Here is a 20,925-nt window from a genome sequence, read left to right as displayed (position 1 = left end):
TAAGCGAAATACCCATACAAATGCGATAATTTACATACTATATAATGAATAAATTGAATAATTCATATATCCTTTCAGCTTTTGCTAGAATATGCAATTTTTTTAACCTTCATTTTATAGGCTATAAATATATATATACATTAGCTTTGCTTTATTTTTGGAGATTATCTATTAACAAAAATTAAAAATTGAGAAAATCTTACAAAAAACTGTTGCTAATTTAATTGTGAATTTCTCGCTCAATTTGGCTCACACATATCAAAAATTTTCGTGTAGAATACTAAATTTAACTTTATTTAAAAAAAATGGTGTATTTACAATGGCAGCTAAATAAATAACATTTATTACACAATTTTTTTACAGCTTTTTTATTTCTTCCATATATTTAAAAAATTAAAAATTTGAATTTTTTATATTACAACTATAACTATAACTAAACAAGAGCAACAGGAAAATAATCTAAAAGAAGAGTCATAACTGTTTGATATCCTATATTGTTTATACTTTTAATTTAAAGCTATATTCATGTCGTTTCGTGTAGAGTAAAGACTTTCCATATCAAATAATTGTATGGTGTCAGGCCGCATGAGCTCGCTTAATCGCTTGATAGCTTTCAACAGCTACTAAAATATAAATCTAAGCAATGTAAAACTTTTGTTTGCATATCACATATAATTTGATCGAATTCTTATAGAACAATAGCTATGAGCTTTAACCTATCTGTAAGTACTATATAAACAAACACAAAACCTAATAAACCCAATAAGCCTATTAAATTGAAATTCAAATGCAAATAATTTACAATTACAAAACTAAACTTCGATAGGCAAAGCAAAGTTTATAGATAACAATAACTCAATTATAGCTAAAGACTAACAAAACACTGCAACTGAATGTTATCTAGCCGCAACATTTTAGGTAATTTTAAGGTCGAATTCTGTAGGGTCTTCTCATTGACAAATTGCTGCAATTGGTGCTGCGTCTGCGGGGAGGAAGTCCCAATCAGGCTGAAAGACAAATATTCGCAGCCTGTAAATTTATATGCAGAACTTTGGCAATTTGCTCTCGCATGCAGCCACGCCCACGCCCACGTTTACGCCCTTGCCCACGCACAGCAAGTGCACTAATTACACACATGCATTTCGGTGCCTACCTTGGGGCTAACAATTACAGTTACACTGCGATACACATACATACGTATATGTGCTATATGCAGAGGGGGGGCAGAGGCCTTGGGGCTGCGCAAAATTTTAACAATTTAAAGAAGAAGAAACCCGAAATCGGAACGAAGAAGAAGAAGCGACAAAAATGAAAATATTTAAATCAAAAACAATCTCAAATGAAAGAATTAATGCGCACAGCAAGTTGAGAAATAAACCAAAAAAAAAAAAAAAAAAGAAGGAAACGAAATGGAACGAAATGAAACGAAATGGAACAAAATGTAACGAAATGAAACCAATCCAAAGGATGGGCTCACCTGCAGGTTGCTGAGCAACGCCTGGAAATAGGGCATGGCCAGAAGAGTTTTGGTGCGGCTGCTGCCGCTGCTGGCGCTCGCTGGTTGTGGAATACGGTCCTGCGATTGCACTAATTGCGAATGCTACACACACACACACACATACACACACACACACACACACACATACGGAGAGAGATACACCACACATAAATATAAATATACCATTTTATTGATGACACACAATTCGCAATCGCAATAAATGAACGCGACGAAAGTTGGGAAAAAGAAAAATTTGACAAAATATTTATTAATTATGGTTTTATCATAGTACGAATCTTAAATAGAGTATGAATCGATGAATATGTATGTAGTATAGTGTAGTGTAGAGATATATTTAGATGAGTTTCAATATGGAGTGAAAAACCTTTACGAAGAAAGCAAATGGCACAAATTTAAAAATAAATAGATTTCAAATTTTAATATCTATTTTTTTTTTCGGATATTCTCTAATTTTTATTTTAATAAATCAATCATCTATCTAACAATTTATTTTTGTCACTTTCAAAGTCAAAAAAGCTATCCAAGCAATTAAATTCCTTTCTTAAAATTTAGTTATTTATAAAAAATAGTAATAATAATAATAAATTAGAAAAAAGGCCTAATTTTCATATCGAATTTCCCTAAATTTGTTTTCCAATATAAATTTTCTAGTTATGATATCGAAAATCAGCTATTAATTATTGATTTCTTTTAATTTGTTTGTGACTTTAAAAATATTTAATTGCTACAGCTACTGAGAAATATAAATGCTTGATATGTAAATTGAATTTTAAAGTTCAATAAATATTAAAATATTTTGCATTTTGCTAATATTTAAGCCGCTTAAGTTCAGGAACTGTATAAATATGAAATGTCCTAAGCCTTGAAAAGAATTTCTCTTGGCTCTCACTACCCCAAAACTCAACTTGCATATATCTACTGCAGCTTTTGACTAGAAATCAGATTTGCAGTTTGATGCCGAGCCAGAGTCAAAGAAATGAAAAAGAAAATGCAAAAACACAATTCCCACAGCTTAAGAACTCAATCAAAGCATTTACGCTAATTTCTCTGTTTATACAACTTGACCTGAGCTGGCAAGCAAATAGAAAAAGAAAACAAGACAAAAATGAATAGAAAAGAAAACAATTTTACTACAGCTACGGTTTGAGCTAGTCAACCTGAAGATGGCAGCGAATGCTCAAAGAGGTATCTCCTGCCCTCTATCAATACGAGAGCAGCATGTGGGCTCCCTTTATGTGGCTCAAAGCTATCCAGCTGTGCTCTGTTGTTGTACTTGGCTCAGCTTGGCTCTGTGGACTGCAGCAGCAGCTGCAGCTGCTGCTGATGCTGTTGCTGTTGCTGCCAGCAAACGTTACGTATACGTAATTTCATTGCAAAGCGCATTATGTATACGTTTGCATGTTTGGCCAGTTGGGCGGATAAAGAGGAAAAGATTTGGTTTTTCAAATTCATAGCCCAAAATGTAGCAACTGAGAAATGGCATACATATAGTACATACATACATAGATACATACATGTATGCATACAGAGTTATCTAGTTATATTTGTATAGTTGATATAGAGAGCAAAGTAGAAAAACTATCAAATTACGTGGCAGTTGACAGCAAAAGAGAACATGACGGAATGTAGCTACGTAGCTACGGATTTGGCAAGACACAAAATCCAAAAACGCAAAGGCGACAAGTTGAGCCAGCCCCAAATGCTAACAATGTGTGTCCGATTAAGGACTCGAATGAGAAACATATTTAGAGTGTAAACATATGATGGTGATACGTAGGACGACGACGTCTATCATAATAAACAACAAGTCAACAGACTTGTTCGACTCGCACTCACCTCATCCTCCATAATGCTGCTGTCCGCATGCTGCACTCCATCCGATTTGGGGCGACGATTGCGTTCACGTCCATTCTGCATCCTTTCCGACTGGTTCTGTCTGCGACGTGTGGACTGCTGCTGTTGCTGTTGCTGCTGAGAGCTATAAAAGACCAAATATTGCAATGAAAAATGAATTAAAGCCAGTTAAATCCAATAAGAACAAGAAACTACAAAGCTAAGAGTCAGTCGATAGCGGCACGACTAGCGAATGCCCTGCAATCGCTGAGCAAGACAAAACATAAAAATAATTTATGCACTTCAAATTTATGATATCATAAATTTATGCAATAAAATTACATTTTATTTCATTCGGATTATCAAAAACTATAAAAGCCAACAGTTTTTTTTATTTTTTTATTTATTTATTTATTTTTTTTTTTTTTTTTTTTTGCCAAAAAAAGGAAACCTAATTCAACAAAATCCCTCAAGCTGAGGCCACCGGAAATTCGAGGTTTGGATTTTGTTGTGGTTGTTGTTGCTACAGTTGTTGTTGCTGGTAGAAAATATGAATTGCATAGCACATTCAAATAGTTGTGCCACGTGTTCGAATGCAGTCAACACAAAAGCTTCGAGTGGTATATTTTGTGTTGGTCAACGCCCCAGGAGCAATTCTTCCCCTCTACAATTTTCAGCTTTGTTATATTTGACATTTTCTGTATAGGTGCAGATATATATAAATATATATACAATTTCATTTATATATATAATTTTTCTTTTTGTGGCCTGCCAATATCCTAAAAATTGATAAGTAAATAGCCTGGCTATTGCTTCCCATTGTGTGGAGATAAATATATATGTATAATATGTTAAATATATATACACATATATTCATATAATAGGTGGAATTGAGTGTAAATGCTTTCTAGCAGGCTTGCGCATAAAGTGCATTTCGACATTTTCTAGAGTCTTCTGGGTGCTTAGTTTTATTTGAAATTCATATCAATTCTCATGGCTGCAGGTGCCAAATAAAATCGTAAATAAATACAAAATATATATGTGTGTATATACCAAATAAAAGGAGTCAAGGCAAGTATTGGAGAGACTTTGTCTCTTAATACCCTGTTCAAGTAAGAGCATGGACAATAGAATTTTTAATCAAGAGAGACAAAGAGAGAGGGAGCTAACAAGAAATATTGATTCAGATTAAAGCTGTATGACAATTGTTTAATAAATTTATATTAAAGAGCATTTAGAGTGAATATTTTTAATAAATATGTGAGCAAATTTATTAACTACAGTCGTGCTGGGACGACCTGTATGTCATCCTGGTTACATAACCTTAACAAAATGCAACATCAATACAAGAAGTGTAGTTTAAGAAGATAGATGAAAGACCTTTAAGCTGATAGTCAAAAATCGCTTAAGTAGTCATAATTATTCAAATATTCTAAGGTTGTTCAAGCTGAATTCAATCATTATACTCTCAAAACTCCATTTAATTTTATTAATACTCTATTAATTACATTAATATGTGTAGAAATAAGAAAATTTAAATAGAGTGCACTCGAATCGAGACTGAATGAGTCATACAGCCCTCTAATATTTAAACATATTCAAATTTGAAAGACATTACACAGAGCAGTTCCGCAAAGATCTCTGTAGCTAAATATGTTCTGTATCTAAATATTTTCTATGTATTCTAGATTAGAATAAAACTGCTTCTACTGCGCTGGCTTAAAGGAAAAGTTTACTCTGCTCATCAAGAATATTTGCTTGAAGTATAATAATAGAATTTTTAACAAAATTCTTACTAATATTATTTGTTTTTTTAGTAATATAAATAATATTAAAAATACCATTTTTTTTTTTTTTTTTTTTGCTTCAATTATGTTTTTTTTTTCAGTAAACATAATCACGAATACAGGACATCTTCTACGTAAAAGCTTTTATTTATTTTATTAACTTGCTGCTGCTCTACTACATTAATATTTCTGTCGCTCAGTCAGACGTGTTGTAAAATATTTGTACATCCTTTCGGGCTAAGTAAGAATTCTACGTATTTATATAAATATTGTGAAAACAAGTAAAAATCAGCCATTAAATTTACATATTCTAGCGTCTCAGATAACAGATATTTACGACATGCAGACACATATACACACAGACACAGATACAGACAGGTCGTTCCCCGGACAGGTTCTATACCAAGCAAGCAACCCAAAAATAAACCATTTATTCATCCACCCAACTGGCCAATAATATCAATATTATTGCTCTGCTCCTGCTGCTCTTTGCTGAACAGACAAATAATAAATAATAAATGTTGAATAATAAACAAAAACAGTATATCAAAATGGCATTTAATGCAGCCTAAAAACATACAAAATATTGGTTAAAAGACCAAAACGCTGCAAATATGCGACCAAAAGTCCAGATTACTTTCCCTGCCTCTAACTCTCACTGCTCCCCACCAGCCGCTGCTGGTGCAACACGTATTTTGCATATTTCGTAGATGACACCAAAAATTTGTGCTCCTTTCATACAAAAATAGGCAGAAAATTTGCCACCACCGTGACGTACAAATAATATTTTTTGGGTGTAAACATTTAAAATGCGATCAAATGTGGCCCACATAGGTCCACAACTTAGTGCCCTGCTCCCTCCTTCCACCATGCAGCAGCTATCAAGTGTTACATGCCAATATATAAATATATATACATACTTATATACATATATGTGATATATATTTTAACAGCCTCCCCCAAAAGTTGGGCAACACTTTGTGAGCATGTTGATGATGCATTTGTAAGCCGCTCTTTGCAATTGTGGGTGAGTGTGTGTGTGTGTGCGAATTTGTCTGTGTGTGTGTTTGTGTGTGTTGAAGCTTGTGGCTTTGGCCAAAATGCATTTTGCTGTTGGCTGTTTGCTTTTAACCATTAAGCAGGTCGTGCGTGGAACCCGCCACCGCTTGGGCATGGCTCAAACATATGGAATTGTTGTGTGTTTGCAATTTTTGGTATGTTTTAACTCGTGGCCCAGCCGAACACGTAACCCAAATTGCAAAATAAGCCACACACGCTCCGCGTTACCGACAAGCAACAAGAGGGCGACCAGGTGTACAACGTGGGGCCAACAACTGAATAGACTTAGGGGTTCAAGTAGCTTAGATAGAGAGAGAGTTGCACAGCAACCAGAATCAGCAGTAACCAGAAGCAGCAGCAGCAGCAGCAGCAACCCAATAACAAACAAACCCAAAAGCTGCTACCCAATATATATAAGCTAGAGTTCGACTCTGAATAGTCTGTAGGACGAGCACTCGAATCTAAAACAAATGGAGCCAACTTCAAATTTGTGGTCTCTAATCGACTTTGCAATGCTCTGAATAATATTTACTATTTCAGCTGGATGTGGAATGCAAACGGGCTGAAACGCAGCATAGCAACCAGAGAAACTGAAATTGGTATCCATGGAAATTTTTTTTTTTTTTGCAAATATGATCTGTAAAAACCAGAAGTAGTATATAGTTTTTAATATTTACTTTTTATTGAAGTGTTACATGCCATTTCGATCTCACGGCACATAGAATTGTTCCTGCCAAGTCGATGCTTCTAGTTCGAAAAACTTATCTCGATTGATTATATTATATCTTTTGTATATTGCTAAAATAGCTTTCTATATTCTGTATTCCCGAAATTCTTCAAATATAATTTGATTGGATATATGCATATATACATATAAACGACACAGATATATCAAGGAAAAATAAAATTTAATAATAATAAAATAAAATATATTTGAGATATATTGAAGACATACTAAAAATAAATTAACAAATAAATATTTTTTCTATATATAAATATAATAAATATAAATATGTATATTTTTATTCAATGTTATTTAAATTAATATTAATGAAAATTTCGACTTTATTTTCTAGCTATAACTGTGAACTTTCAATAATTCAATTAGCATTTAACTGGCAATTTTTATATACATATCATATAGATCGTTATTATAATTTTTATTTTTGGATTAAGAAACAGTTGCAAGAATCTCAATGTTTAATTCAAATAATTTTGAGCAGGGCAATTTTATATATATAATACAATATATATAATTTTATACAATAATTCATTTTAGTTGTGTAATATATTCATACTCCAACTTAAATTTATCTATGTATATAGCCCAAAACTTTGTTCCATATTCGAACCCTAACTTCGTATTTTCTTAATTTTATTCCATTTCCAGCCAAATTATTCTACTTCATCTAGAGAAGAACATCCACTAAATATGCTCCATTCAGCAATTACCCTATACTTTCATGAGCTGAGCACATTACAAGTTTTGAAAACGACTTTCCAGGTAAATCGAGGGGGTTAATGGGGCTGGGGTAGGGCGGAGGATTGAGCAAAAGAGAAGTGAGCAAAGCAGAGGTAAAACACATTTAAGTAACCATGAAATTTACTTAGAGTTTTCGTCTTATTTTTCCTTATTTGCTTTCTTGCTGTTGCCCTTTTCCACTTCTTGTTGCATTAAAGCTAGCGGAATTCGAGTGCGAGGCAAATACAAATAAATGTGCTGAGGTGTGTGGTATACAACACTTAAATGGCGATAACACGCATACGCACACAGCATGGCTGGTGGGGCAAGTCAAGTGCTTGCAGTGGGGCCAAAAAGGGAAAGCAGCGCCAGATAAAGACAAGACAGGAAGCAAGCGCATAACTGACCAGGCTGCCAGGCTACGTAGACATAGCAGACAGCATTTAGCAGAGGAGGAAAACGGGTTGCGCGCATATTATATACGACTTGGTTGGCCAAAAGGGAAGCAACAGACAGTTAAGCAAGACACAGCACAGTCATAGCCATGGCCAAAGGGGCTGACAGCAGTCGAGGCGAAAGTATTCAAATAACAGCTGAGGGATGGACTTAATTTCATTTGGCTTGGACTGATGAAATTTAAGAATTGCTGGTAGATCTTTTGCACGGATTCAGTGAAATGCTTTTAGCTAATAATATGGACTCAATCAATATATATATTTTCCAATGCTGTTTGCATGCATATTAAATAGTTTCCACTCGGGAGCCACTTTTAATTGTGGTTAAAAATTGCTCAACGTTTATGCCGCGCCTTGGCCTAATTAGCGCCCACTCCAGCACGGCTCGGCCGCCAACATCAAGCGGAAAGTTAAAAGCAGCAAAGTTTGGCAAGTTTGCCAGCAAAAGGTCGAGCGAGTGACCCTCGTTACTTACCCATTAGCGGCGCCCTCTGCCCCACCGGCTGTGGCGCCATTCGACGACGACGACGACGACGTCATGTCCGCTGAGGTAAGCGCCTCAGTGCCACTGCGCTCACGCACCAGGCGATCTGAATGTAAACAACAGCAGTTAAGAAAATCTCTTGAATATTTATTGAAAGCCAAACTCTTGCACTCACCCGCTTCCTGGCGTTCCAGCTCCTCGGCCTGCTGGCCGGGCTTGGCTTTCACCTCGATGTTAATCTCCGCCGAGCTGAGCCCGGCGTGACACGAATAGATGCCAGCGTCACGGAAGGTGATGTCCAAAATGCGCAGTGCTCCCTTCTTGGACACCTTGAATTTGCGTGAACGCGCCAAGGGTTTGTGATCCTTGCTCCACTTGATTTTGGTGCGATTGTACCGCTTCACCGGGCACTTGATCTTGACTTGGGTGCCAAAGAAGACGACTCCGGCGCCGCCCACCTTAAGTGTGATCTTCGTTTTCTTGGGATCGTGCTGAATGTGGGTCGAATTGCTGATTTGTATCACGGGCTTGGGATCCTCCGGCGGACAGGGCTTCACGTTGCAGGGCTTCTTGTCCGGCGGCTTGACGCTGGGACACATCGATTCGGGCCGTTCGATTTTATGCTCCTGCGCCATAATTTGCTTGCACTCCACTTTGCGATCCTTGATGCCGTAGCCGCAGGTGTGCGAGCACTTCGACCACTCGCCCACCTCCCAACGCACCGGACAGTCCAGGACATTGCAATACTGTCGGTCCGCGGGCGGCGGCTGGGGGCACATGCTGTTGGGCACGACCATGGTGTTCTCGCCACCTCGTGTCACCTCATGGATGCACTGCACCTCGCGTGTCTTGATGCCAATGCCGCAGCTCTTCGAGCAGGGCGTATAATCCGAATAGTTCCAGCGCGGCGGACACGGTCGATCATTGCAGGTGCGCACACGCGCCTCCGGCTTAGTTTCCGGCGAGCAGAGGAAAGGCGAGACAACGCGCCCATTATCCTCCCTCACACAGTTGATGATTAACTCCTCGACGCCGCCCAAGCAGGACGCACTGCACGAGGTGTAGCCCTGCTCGCGCCACACATAAGTCTTGCCCGGCTCCGACACGCCCACCTTGATGGAGTCACGCGGATATTGATCATCGTAGCCAACGGGCAGGGAGCACACCTCCTCCACGCAGCGCTCCGTCTCATCGTGCGGCTTGGTGCCCTCGCACAAGCTATCATTCACCGTGGCCACGGTACGTGAATATTCCAGAAAGATTTTGCATTTATATGCGCGTCGACGTATGCCCTCGCCGCAGGTAACGCTGCAGGGCGACCACTCGGTGTCCTTGATGAAGCTGCAAGAAAAAGCGACAAAAGAGAGATATTTGAGAATATGTTAAACAAAATACAAAGAAATGTAAAGTTCGTAAACAAATTAAACAAAAATAATTTAAGATTTAAAAATATGATATAATTATTGAATATCATGAACTCCAATTTCAATTTTTATTTTCAGATTTTCAAGCCATAAATTATTTCCGTTTAATTTTTGTAATACTTTATTTAAAAGTTATCAATAAATTCCTCATAAATAAAAAAAAAATTAACTGCAAAATTCTTAAGCTTTACAATTTAAATATGTTCAACTATATTTATTTTAAACAAGGCCAAGGTACCAGTAGCTTGATCTTTATGTAATTTATTCTTTATAATACATACTTCTTTTTTATATTACATAGAAATAAAATAAATTTTATTTAAAGCATTCGTTAAGGAATACATGAGTAAATATTTTATGAATACTTTAAGAGGAATTTAATACATATTCATTAAAAGCTAAATATGTCAAATAAATATTTTGATATTAACATATTTTTAAACTTTATATTGTATATTTACCACTATAAATTAAATTGCTGTTTGGTATTCAGTGAATAATACTTAATTTTTTAAATAACAAAATATTATATATGTATATGCATATACTTAAATGTAAAGTATATTTACTTTATATATTCACACCGTTGACGTTTATAAATAAGTAGATAAATATTTCAGTGGATATTGTATGATCATATATAATATTAACTATAACTTCCGCGCTTAAGACTTTCGCGTCTATTACATGTGATATTCAAATTGCAGATGCAAATGCTTCAGTCTATTGAAACAAAACACAACTATAAAACTAAGCTTTATATTCAGATAACAAACAGATGAGCACAGCACATAAAAGGCAATGGCCACAACTATCTAAAATACTACGACTCCCCTCTGTGCCAACAGCTGCGACCGCACCGTCCCGCCACCACCCACTCCACTCCACTATTCCGTGTGACATTCGAGTACTAAACAAATGCCATGCGACAATAGTCAACGCCACGTTTTACACATTGTATTTCATTTCATGCTATGCAGCATCCGAGTCGCATTTATTAAGCCTGTCCCGCTGGCAGAGCCCCAAAAACTGTGCTATATGACATGTTCGGCCATCACTGTATGCCCAATCGCCCAATACCCTATAGACATAAATGTGCTTAGTAGGGATGGCATGGATTAAAGAGATAGGTATACATACAATGAAATGTAGATATTAGGTTAAATGAAATATCGATGTGAGAAGCTTTTAGAACCGAAGAGAGAGCTATAGGTAGCAAAGAACATCGACATAGTAGTGAAAAGAGAAAGCTATAGATTTTATAGTACAGAATCTGCCTTAAAAATTTTACATACTCATTAGTTTTACTATAGAAAGTTATACATATCTAAGAATAAATTGAATAAGAATAGATAATCAAAGATGGAAAAGAAAAGAGAGAGCTTTAAATATTTGAGTAAGAAAATTATTCAGCGATATAAAAAAGGGAGAGAGCTATAGACATTAGTATATAGAATCTGTCTATAAATGTGCATAGATAATTGTATAGAAATGGATCCCTTTAAGAAGCGGTTAATGAAAGGGCTGAATCATACAAAACACAGGGAAGAGCTATAATATAAGAGCTATTATATAATATAATATTGAATATTGGATAATATAAATATTGTCGTATATGTAGCCTCTTTAAATTCTATTGATTCTCTTACAAATCGTAGTCACACATATCAGAATCGTAATAGAGTTCTACATATGTACAGGGCATTCACTTAGTCTTTCTCTGCCCTACTCCCATATTTGGAATTATTTTACAGCTATTATTGTTGCCTGGGCATTGTTTGTTGGCCGGAGTGGTTTTTATGACCGCATTGACAGTCAATAGAAGAGCTTGACACAGCGCATAGTTTTCTGACCGCGCTCCAACGGCCAGACACTGGGCCAAACGCCCCCGCTCCGGCCTCGAGGCCAATTGGTGTCCGCGTGCTGTGACTCCCCTTCCCCTCACCCACTCAACGATGACCCGTCTCTCGGCAGCTTATTGATTTGTAGTCAAATTGTTGCCACCGCCAATGCCAGTGGGGCCACATCATGCGCATTAAAAGTGGCGCCAATGTTACAGCATCTGCAGAAAGGACCTCGGTAAGTAGGTCGCTATTCGTTGATTTCATAACCGGCGCCCGTTGCTCATACGCCGCGTAGGCCAAGTGCCAAACGAAAAACGTTTGAAACTTTTGTTTGCGCTTTATTATTATCAATTGTTGTTGCTCTTGTGGATGTTGCTGTTGGTGTTTCTGTTGGTTTTGTTTTCTTTGGCGTTTTTATTTTATTTTATTATTTTTTTTGCTTTTTTTTTTTTGGCTTGGTTTGTTTGTCTGGCGCGTCGCCAACACATCGCCTTGTGCCTTGCGCCGAACACAGAGGCCAAGGTTTTTCGGCGGCATCAAGACGCGACTTTATGGCGACAGGCGTCAGGCGACAGGCCGCCAATAGTTTCAGTTTAGTGCCGAGGCCAACATGGATGATAGTGTCTCTACTACTCCACATACCATACTATTCTATACTATATAATACAATATAAGTTAAATTGCCCTCTCAGCGAAAATATAAAAAGCGGCAGTTTGTTTGTTTGCTAGTTTTTTTCAACATCGCACCATTAAGTCGTTGAGCAATGTGTGTCTGGAGCTTGGGTCAATGCACAAACTATTGCGAACGGCAAGTAGGCATAAAATGTAGCTATAAACTGTTAAGTTCTCAAGTGGATATCTATATTGCGATATATAGGCTCAGGTAAGCTAACTGGAGGCTTCAATTCATTCTTTCACTTAGTAATACTACTTAGCTTTAACTCCTCCTAAACTAGAGATCTGTGAATAATACAGTTCAGCCAAGCACATAATACCTTATTTGGTTAAACTGCTAATGAACTGTTAGATCTTTTGAAGTTGTTCAGTTTACTTGAACTAGTTTTCAGGTGCAGTTCACTGAGCTATGAATACAATATGAACTAAGAGTCCTTTTCAAGTGTTTTTTAGTTGTTTATTCTTGAACAGCTCAGGAACTATATCTACACTTCAAGTTTTTATCAATTGATAAGCATTTATGATACTTGGACAGAAGAACTTGATTTTTGCTTGCTGACGAAGTATTTCTGACTAAATTTCAAGATTTATAGGTTGATTTTTTGGGTTGATGCTATTTGTTCATATTATTTATATATTTTATATATGCTTTAAGCGTTATAAGTCATGATGAACTTGACTATTGAGTACACCTCCCCTTTGATTCTTATATATACTTAATATATATGCCTAATTAGTGCTATCAATTTTTGTTAATAATTATTGTGCCTCCACTCATTTCATCGAACTAAGTATTTCCCATTGATTACACTTGGCTGATAAGATGTTTGAGAATGTCGTTTCCTATGAAATTACATGACTTAGTATTTGTAATAAAATAGTTTAATACTAGATAGATTTAATACTAAATTGCTTAGCGTCTTCCAACACTCTCGATTTTATTTTATTTTCTTGAATATTATAGCCAAACAAATCAGAGCAAAGTAAATGGAATACATAGAAATTACATGAATAATTGGATATATTCTTATAAAACGAATATTAAATGCCCTTTTTATATGAACTGCAATATGCAATATATGCTAGGCTAAAGATTTCAGATTACTAAGATGTAACTACTCGTATAAATTACCCAATATAACGAATATGAAATGCCCTTTCCATATAAAATTCATAATATAATGAAAGCTGCAATTAAGATTGTAGATTACTGAGCTATAAGCATTGAGAATACTTAATAAAAGGCTGGGTACTCAATGCATTCAGTAATTTGTTCTCAAGGTATTCAGACTACCAGGCCAAATAACTAAGAGTATTATGGATAATTTCAGAACAATTACAATGCCGAATCTCAGATTAATGGGATAATGCGCTCAAATTCATGACAAGCAATCCACATTCCTGATCGGAGCATTTCGCATTCCATAGCTAATCTGCATTGCCCTGCGTCAGTGTATGACGAGGACAGCCTAACCTAGGCGCTGCCTGCCGCACCGAGCCGGAGTGCGCGTGCGAACCAATCAGAGCTATAATTTATTATTTGGCCTACGACTATTCCCCACATACCAATTAACAGTTAAAAGCATTTGATTTAGCTAGCTCCAAACGATTTCATTAGATGTTCCCCATTCGCCGAATCGAAGCCTAATTAAAGTGTTGACTTATATGCACTATTCGACCTCGCCGCACAGCCCCCGGCCCGACAGCCAATTCGATAGCTTATCGCGGCTACTTTATCGCTTTCCAATAAACATCAACAACAACAAAGCACACGACAGCACTTTAATTGTCATTAGGCGTACTTTACTGTACTTACAAGCAACTCGAACAGTTTCATGTTGATGATGTCGCTGTCGATAGCCTTAATTTTAGGTGTCGACACGGCTCAAGGACATTATGAGAAGGCATACTACGTGGCCACACTCAATCTTATTGCTCCATGTGTGTGTGTGTGTACGTGTATGAGTGTAAGAGTGAGTGTATACAGCTTGTAAATTCTTGTAAGCCAAGTACTTAAGCTGAAGTCGTGGGCAGAAGGAGTGCCAGTAGTTAGAGTCGAAGCGAAGAAGCGCATAGCACTCGCACTTGAGCTACAGTTCAAATATGTCAAGTACGTCCTGGCTAGGAGCTCTGCTGTCGTTGTGAGTTGGAGTCTAGGTCTGAGTCTGAGTCGGAGTATATGTAATGATGCATTGTGAACCAGCATCTTGGCTGGGTTGTAAATAAGCAAATTCGACTACATAACGGCAAAGTATATTAAAGATTCCACAAAAGTTTGTTTTGAATAATTAACCTAGAAGTTTATATCAAATTTAAAGAGTATTTTAACAAAATAATTAACCCAACGGCACTTTCAGGTTGTTAAATGGTCTAGAATTTCTTATTTTACTTTCATAAAACAATAAATCATTTTAGGGTATTAATCGATCTAGTATTAAGTACTTTTTTTCTGGATTTATTTTGATCATTAACATATTCTGAGTTTCTATGCATAGTCTGCTTAAATTTGAAATTGCCTTCATTATAAATTAACAAATAAATGTAATCATATTTATATTGATTTGTCTTTCGACTTATCCAAAACAAAAACGAGCCTTTCTATGCGATTCTCATGTTGGCAAGTGATATTTACACTGCATGTATATGTATACATTTATATATACATTTATTTATAGTTTATTTAAACATCTAAACGTCTATTCTTCTTTTATACTTTGTAGTCTGAGTTGGTCTAATCGAATGATTATAATGTGAAATGATAAAATGCATAGTTCGCCTGTTAATTAAATTTATTTAATAGCCTCAAGTGTTATTTTAACTGCAAAAGTAACAAAATTCCCACCATATCTAGATATCTTATTTAAACAAAAATAATCTAAGCTTATAAGACGCCTCCCTCTAAGATTCTCATATTTTCAAGTGCAATTCTCATCCAAGCAAACTTTCAAACCAAACTCCGTCTCTTACTTTGTCGTATTTACCAACAATTTGAGCCAAATATTTGCCTTAAATTCAAGAAAATATTTCCACATCAACCCACATTTCGCACTCACCTTGGATCCAGGGAGGGCACATCCGTTCCACCGCTTGCACCACCTCGCGCATTATTGTGATTCTTGCTGGAGCTGCCACTCATGAGGCGCAGGGTGCGTGGCTCCTCGGGCGTCTCGTGATGCAGTCGACTTTGTGTGTGATGCGCATAGCGCATCGGTTGATCGGCATAGGACAGGCCTTCGCCGTCGTCAGTGTCTTGGCCTGATTCCATATCATCATCCATATCTTCAACTTCTTCATCCTCATCGTCGTCGTCCTCATCCAGATCCGAGCTATCCATATGCCGTTCGGCGCGCTGTAAAGACCGATTAACGTTAGCTTTTCGGCTTAAGCCACACAAGTGGCGGCAAATGCCACGGGCTCACCTCATTCAGGGAACGACTGCTGCCGACAATAATGGTGCCACCGCCCTTATTTGGGCCACCATCGCAATGGATGCCAGTCGAGCACTGCTGCATGCTGCCGGGCTTCGTTAGGGGATCACATTTGGCACTCAGACTGCCATCCGTCGATTTGCACTCAACACCGCGCATCTGAATGCCCTGGCCACATGAAACGGAGCACTAAAAGAGAGAGAGAGAGAGAGAGAGAGAGAGAGAGAGAGGGAGATAGAGGGAGAGAGTTGTTAGGGATCCATAAGCATTATAAATTATTGCAATATGTTTTACGGAGGGCGCAATAAAAATTCATTTGTTTGCGCAAAAGATGACGATGCTTCAGCGCGTGTTGACGAAGTGCTGTTGTGAAAAGTGAGAGAAGTGAAAGTGAAAGTGGACTGCTAAATGGATAGGGGGGTGGTGCGGGCATGGTCAGACACCCTTCAAATGCCCTATCCCATCAACGGTGCGGCACGTGCACGCGCCCACGCATACAAATGCAAATTTCTCATATTGTTTGCGTTTTGTCAGTTGGCGCTGCCACGCGGCGTATGCGTAACGTCCTTTTCAAGTGGCTTACCCCATTGTTTATCAGCGCCCCAAGCCCAATCCTCAGCCCATTCTTATTCGCTTTCCCATTCCCAGCCATTGCTTTTATGCATTTCATGACTACGGCTCCGGCTCTGCTCAACTCCTCGCTTCTCGCCTTTGGCTTTCCGCAACTTTTTGCCACTTTTCAGCTCATTTTAATGGCGCTTAATTTTTGTGCCACACATTCATATATACATATATATATGTATATGTATTTAGGTATATGCATGTGTACATATGTGCATGCGTTTGGCCATACTTATTTTATTAATGTGCAAAAAGCATTAAATGTGTTTTTTTTATTGACTCTCGAGGTCGGACTGAGTTGTGCTGAGTTCAGTTCTTCTACTCTTGCGAACTACGATCACATTATCTTATCATGTAGTTATAACACAGAGTGAAATAAATTGAAATTGAAAAATAATGTATAAAAATAAAAAAATAATATTATTTTATTATGTAAATAATAAATTTTTGAATACTCTAATTATAAAAAAAAAAAAAATCTACCTAATATATATATAATTATAATAATTATAATATATTTATTTTAAATTTAGTAATATTTTATCATAGTTTTTAATATCAAATATGTATCGTGTACATTTACACCTTATCTTATAAATTTTGAATAAGATAAAAACTAATAAGAACGTTAATAGAGCCGCTGGATAAGAAATAAAATATATTTATAAAAAAAGAGACTTTTTCGCTAAAAAAAAAAAAATAATAATAATAATAATAATAAAACTATTGTTAAAAATAAAAAATAAAAATTTTTAAATAAAAATATTTAAATAATATATTTTACTTTTAATAATTGTAAAATCATCATCAACCTAACACTTTGCTTATAAAAGCTATAAGTATTCTTATGAATTTAATAAAAATATTACTTAAAAAAAAAAAAACATTTTCAAATGTTATACTTCCAACTTAAAATTTTATATTTATTAAAATTTCAAATCCAAATTTTGTTTGCTTATGCAACATGTTCTTTAAATGAGATGCCACGCAATGCTTCTTTGTTAGTACATTTAGCATTCGGTTATTTGAGCTCGCCTCGCTCACATTTAATTTCATCTGCAGAATCCTCTCAGTCTTTGCCATTAACATGCAAGCCGTTAAAATGTATGTTTGTTTGTTTTTTTATTTTTTAATTTTTTTTTTTTTGTTTTTTTTTTTTGGCAAAGTTAAATTTTTCCCTTTCCTGTTTTTTAGTTCATAAAGTTCTTAATAGGCTGAAGTTGGAGCTCATTACTTTCAAACATTGTAATCCACTTTGTATTAAAAGCTATATAACTGACTTTGTTGTGCGTCAATTGCAGAGGGAGGATGCAGGCGAGCGCACATGAAATCAGCCAGGCAAACAGCACTATTCCATATGCCCTTGCGGTGGGGTAACAACACTTTCAGCGAAAGCCAAATAAATACTCAGCCAAACTGAGCTCAAGACAATTCAATTAAGCAACACATAAACCTGACACCCCCGGCAAGACTCTGAGCAGCGCCAACGCCAGCGCCAGTGCCGACCCCTAACACATATAGAAATCGACGTCGCACATTAATAAACTTGCACTTTAAATGAACAGCAGCGAACTCGATAAGGCCAGCAGGGGCTGCGGCAGGGTGGGCCTAAGCGAGCGGGGAGGGGCGCGTTACTTGCGGCCAGACAAACTTAAGCAGCAACAGCAACAGCAACAACGAACCTCCAACTTGATTAAGTTGTATGGCTATAACCGGGAAGAGGCTTCAGTCTCAAGTCTAGCGGCTTATTACGAGCCAGCAAGCAAAGTAAATTGCAAAAAAATAACTCGAGAAAAAGAAACTGAATCGACTGAAACCAACACGCCGACAGTTAGATACTCTATACATATATAACTAAAAATTATATTTAAAAGATTTTTTCTAAAACATCTAAAATAACTAATGGAAAACTCAATTTCGTTTAAAATATCTGTTGTTAATATATTAAATACTATCTATATAATTTGGGCTTCATTTTGAATACTAAATCATTGTAATAGAATACAAATTCCTATAAAATTATGAAGGAATGAAAAGAAAATTCGAAATAACTGAAAATCTTAAAATAAAAAAAAATAAAAAAAAAAGGACCCTGCTACTTATTACTTATAAAGCAATATAACCACTCATTATGTATGATAATATCTTGTTTAATATTATGAAAAAAGGAACAAAGGGAAATCAAAGCTTGCTTCAATCCGATCTCAAGTCTGATCTCTTTGAAAACTATTTTTACTCTTCCTAAAATTTGTTTTAAAATTCATTAGCTGACAGTGTAATGATAATTCCTGAACTAAATCCAATTCGATACCTCAACAATTTTATACATATCTCCTACTTTTCTTTTCTAGATTTGTTGTCTCATTCAAAGTATCTTCTCTTATTTAATCAACTCTTCGTCAGGGTATGCCTAACAAGTAGCCGTCTACACATTTAGCTAAGTATACACTACGGCCAGACTTGGCCTCTCATCAACGTCTACGGCTCTGTCGCCCGCTTCCCCTTCCCCTGTCGCTGTCTCGCTTTTTAAGCCATGTCTGCGTCTTCGTCTTCGTCATGTCTGCATGGCTGGCAAAAAGTGCATGATTATTACACGAGTTGTTGCTGTTGTACTTAATGTTCTTACTGCTGTTGTTGTTGGTGTTGGTGTTGGTGTTGTAGTAGTGTACTTACGCCAGTCCAATCCTCAACCTCCCAGTGTGGGCACTCCTCGATAATGCAGGTCTCCTGTGTTGGCGGCTTTGGAGTGCGGCACATAATATCAGCAACCTGTTACCAAAAGGTCCAAGCATGAAACCCATCCACAAAATGTGAAGAGCAGACAAAAAATAAAAAAGAAGAAGAAGAGAAAGAGGAAAAATATATATAAAGAGTGTGAGAATACATGGTAATAATATGTCAGTGTGTGTTGGTGTGTGTGTTCAGCTGCTACTTTGTATGCAAAATTAGCAGCGTTTAAAAGTGGGCGGCACTTGGGTAATAGCCACTTTCGTTCAACTATTTTGGCCACTAGCATTGCACTTACCCTCGTTTTGATGCCGTTGGTCTCCTCGGCACAGACAACCATCCGTTCACGGTAGCCGTGCCCACAGAGCCGGCTGCAAGTGCTCCAATCGTCGGTTATCCAACTGCGGAAGAGGCGGACAAGTGGTTAGACTATAGACCCAACTATAACATAGAGGCCACTTGCGCGGGCGTTTTGCTGAATTAGTTCAACTAAATTGTTTCAAAAACAAGTTGACCGCCCCTGCGGTTGGAACTCAACAAAAAAAAAAAAAAAAAAAATGAAGCAAACGAAAAACAGAAAAAATAGAAAAAATAAACAAAAAGGGCAAAAGGAGGCGTCCACGCTCCCCTTTTAAAATGGTGTCGGACACTAAAGAGCATGGCGTTTTATGCAGACAGATTATATAGTTGAGTGAATCACTTTGTGCATGTGTTGGGACCAGAAAGCGAGGGTCAAACTATAGATTGAGCTGTCAGGGTATGCATAGCTCATTTGGGAAAAAGACCAAAATAACTTTAGACTCTTAGCTTAATCCATAGTCGTCAGTTCAGTAAAAGATACGAGACTGAAAATTCAGTTCATGCAGATAGACATATGCATGTAGCTATGTCATTTACATCAGCAAAGTAATCTTCCCCTATTAAAGATATAGATAACTGGATTGCTTATATTGGCATGGACGGATTTTTAGTTTTATTTCAGCAATCGAAGTATAGAACCCCTAATCGACATGCATGTAATTTAAACTTATCTCATAAATCAGACTATCCACTTCTAAGGAATAAAACAATCCTTACCTTATATATAGCTACAAACTGCTTTCACTTACCTATTGTACACCCTCCGTTTAAGCACTCTACTCCTACAACTCCACTCCGCTTTAATCGTAATTTACAAACTATTTATTCGCTCAGTTCCAGCCAAAAACTCATGTGTCTAGACTTTATCGTCAATTCCAGCTTAAATATCCTTCCTCCCCCTATTTCGCATAGACGATACAACTCAATCGCACTACCAAACTAACAACTATCATAAGTCTTTGGCAAACACAATGATACTCCAGCCCAGTGCTTTGCCCCAACCAGCTATTAGCCAAGTCCCCAATGCTGCAGTAAGCGTTGCCAAGAACTGAAAACCTCAAGACAGCCAAAATCACAGGCAATAATTGATGTCCCAAACCGACGGCGGCCCAAAGCCGCGAACAGCAATAAACAGACCGAACGCCAGAAAGCAACAGCAAAGAGCAAAATTGGGAAGGCAGACAGCAAGTATTGACTGCAAGTTACTCTAGATATTTACACTTAGTTGTGATTATAAAAACCTTAGA

At 37.0% G+C, this 20,925-nt stretch overlaps 1 protein-coding gene across 6 annotated transcripts in view; it reads right to left on the bottom strand.

Moving 5' to 3' along the window:
• LOC6576562 (protein madd-4) overlaps positions 1 to 20,925 on the bottom strand; it is a 93,615-nt gene that overhangs the window by 15,310 nt on the left and 57,380 nt on the right. For 4 of the 6 annotated variants that reach the window (XM_044008475.1, XM_044008476.1, XM_032728704.2 and 1 more), the window contains exons 8-15: positions 19,617 to 19,719; positions 19,265 to 19,360; positions 15,962 to 16,159; positions 15,596 to 15,891; positions 8,775 to 9,940; positions 8,591 to 8,705; positions 3,356 to 3,497; positions 1,478 to 1,600 (exon numbers count right to left, since the gene is read on the bottom strand). In XM_044008475.1, coding sequence (XP_043864410.1) covers positions 1,478 to 1,600; positions 3,356 to 3,497; positions 8,591 to 8,705; positions 8,775 to 9,940; positions 15,596 to 15,891; positions 15,962 to 16,159; positions 19,265 to 19,360; positions 19,617 to 19,719 — 2,239 coding nt within the window. The remainder of the gene's footprint in view (positions 1 to 1,477; positions 1,601 to 3,355; positions 3,498 to 8,590; positions 8,706 to 8,774; positions 9,941 to 15,595; positions 15,892 to 15,961; positions 16,160 to 19,264; positions 19,361 to 19,616; positions 19,720 to 20,925) is intronic. The other 2 variants (XM_044008477.1, XM_044008478.1) reach the window with 1 other exon arrangement.

Source organism: Drosophila mojavensis, unplaced genomic scaffold (assembly GCF_018153725.1).
Source record: "Drosophila mojavensis isolate 15081-1352.22 unplaced genomic scaffold, ASM1815372v1 contig_36, whole genome shotgun sequence".
Classification (NCBI taxonomy): Eukaryota; Metazoa; Arthropoda; class Insecta; order Diptera; family Drosophilidae; genus Drosophila; species Drosophila mojavensis.
The sequence above is the reverse complement of the archived record's forward strand: the minus strand, read 5'-3'. Positions and strand labels throughout refer to the sequence as shown.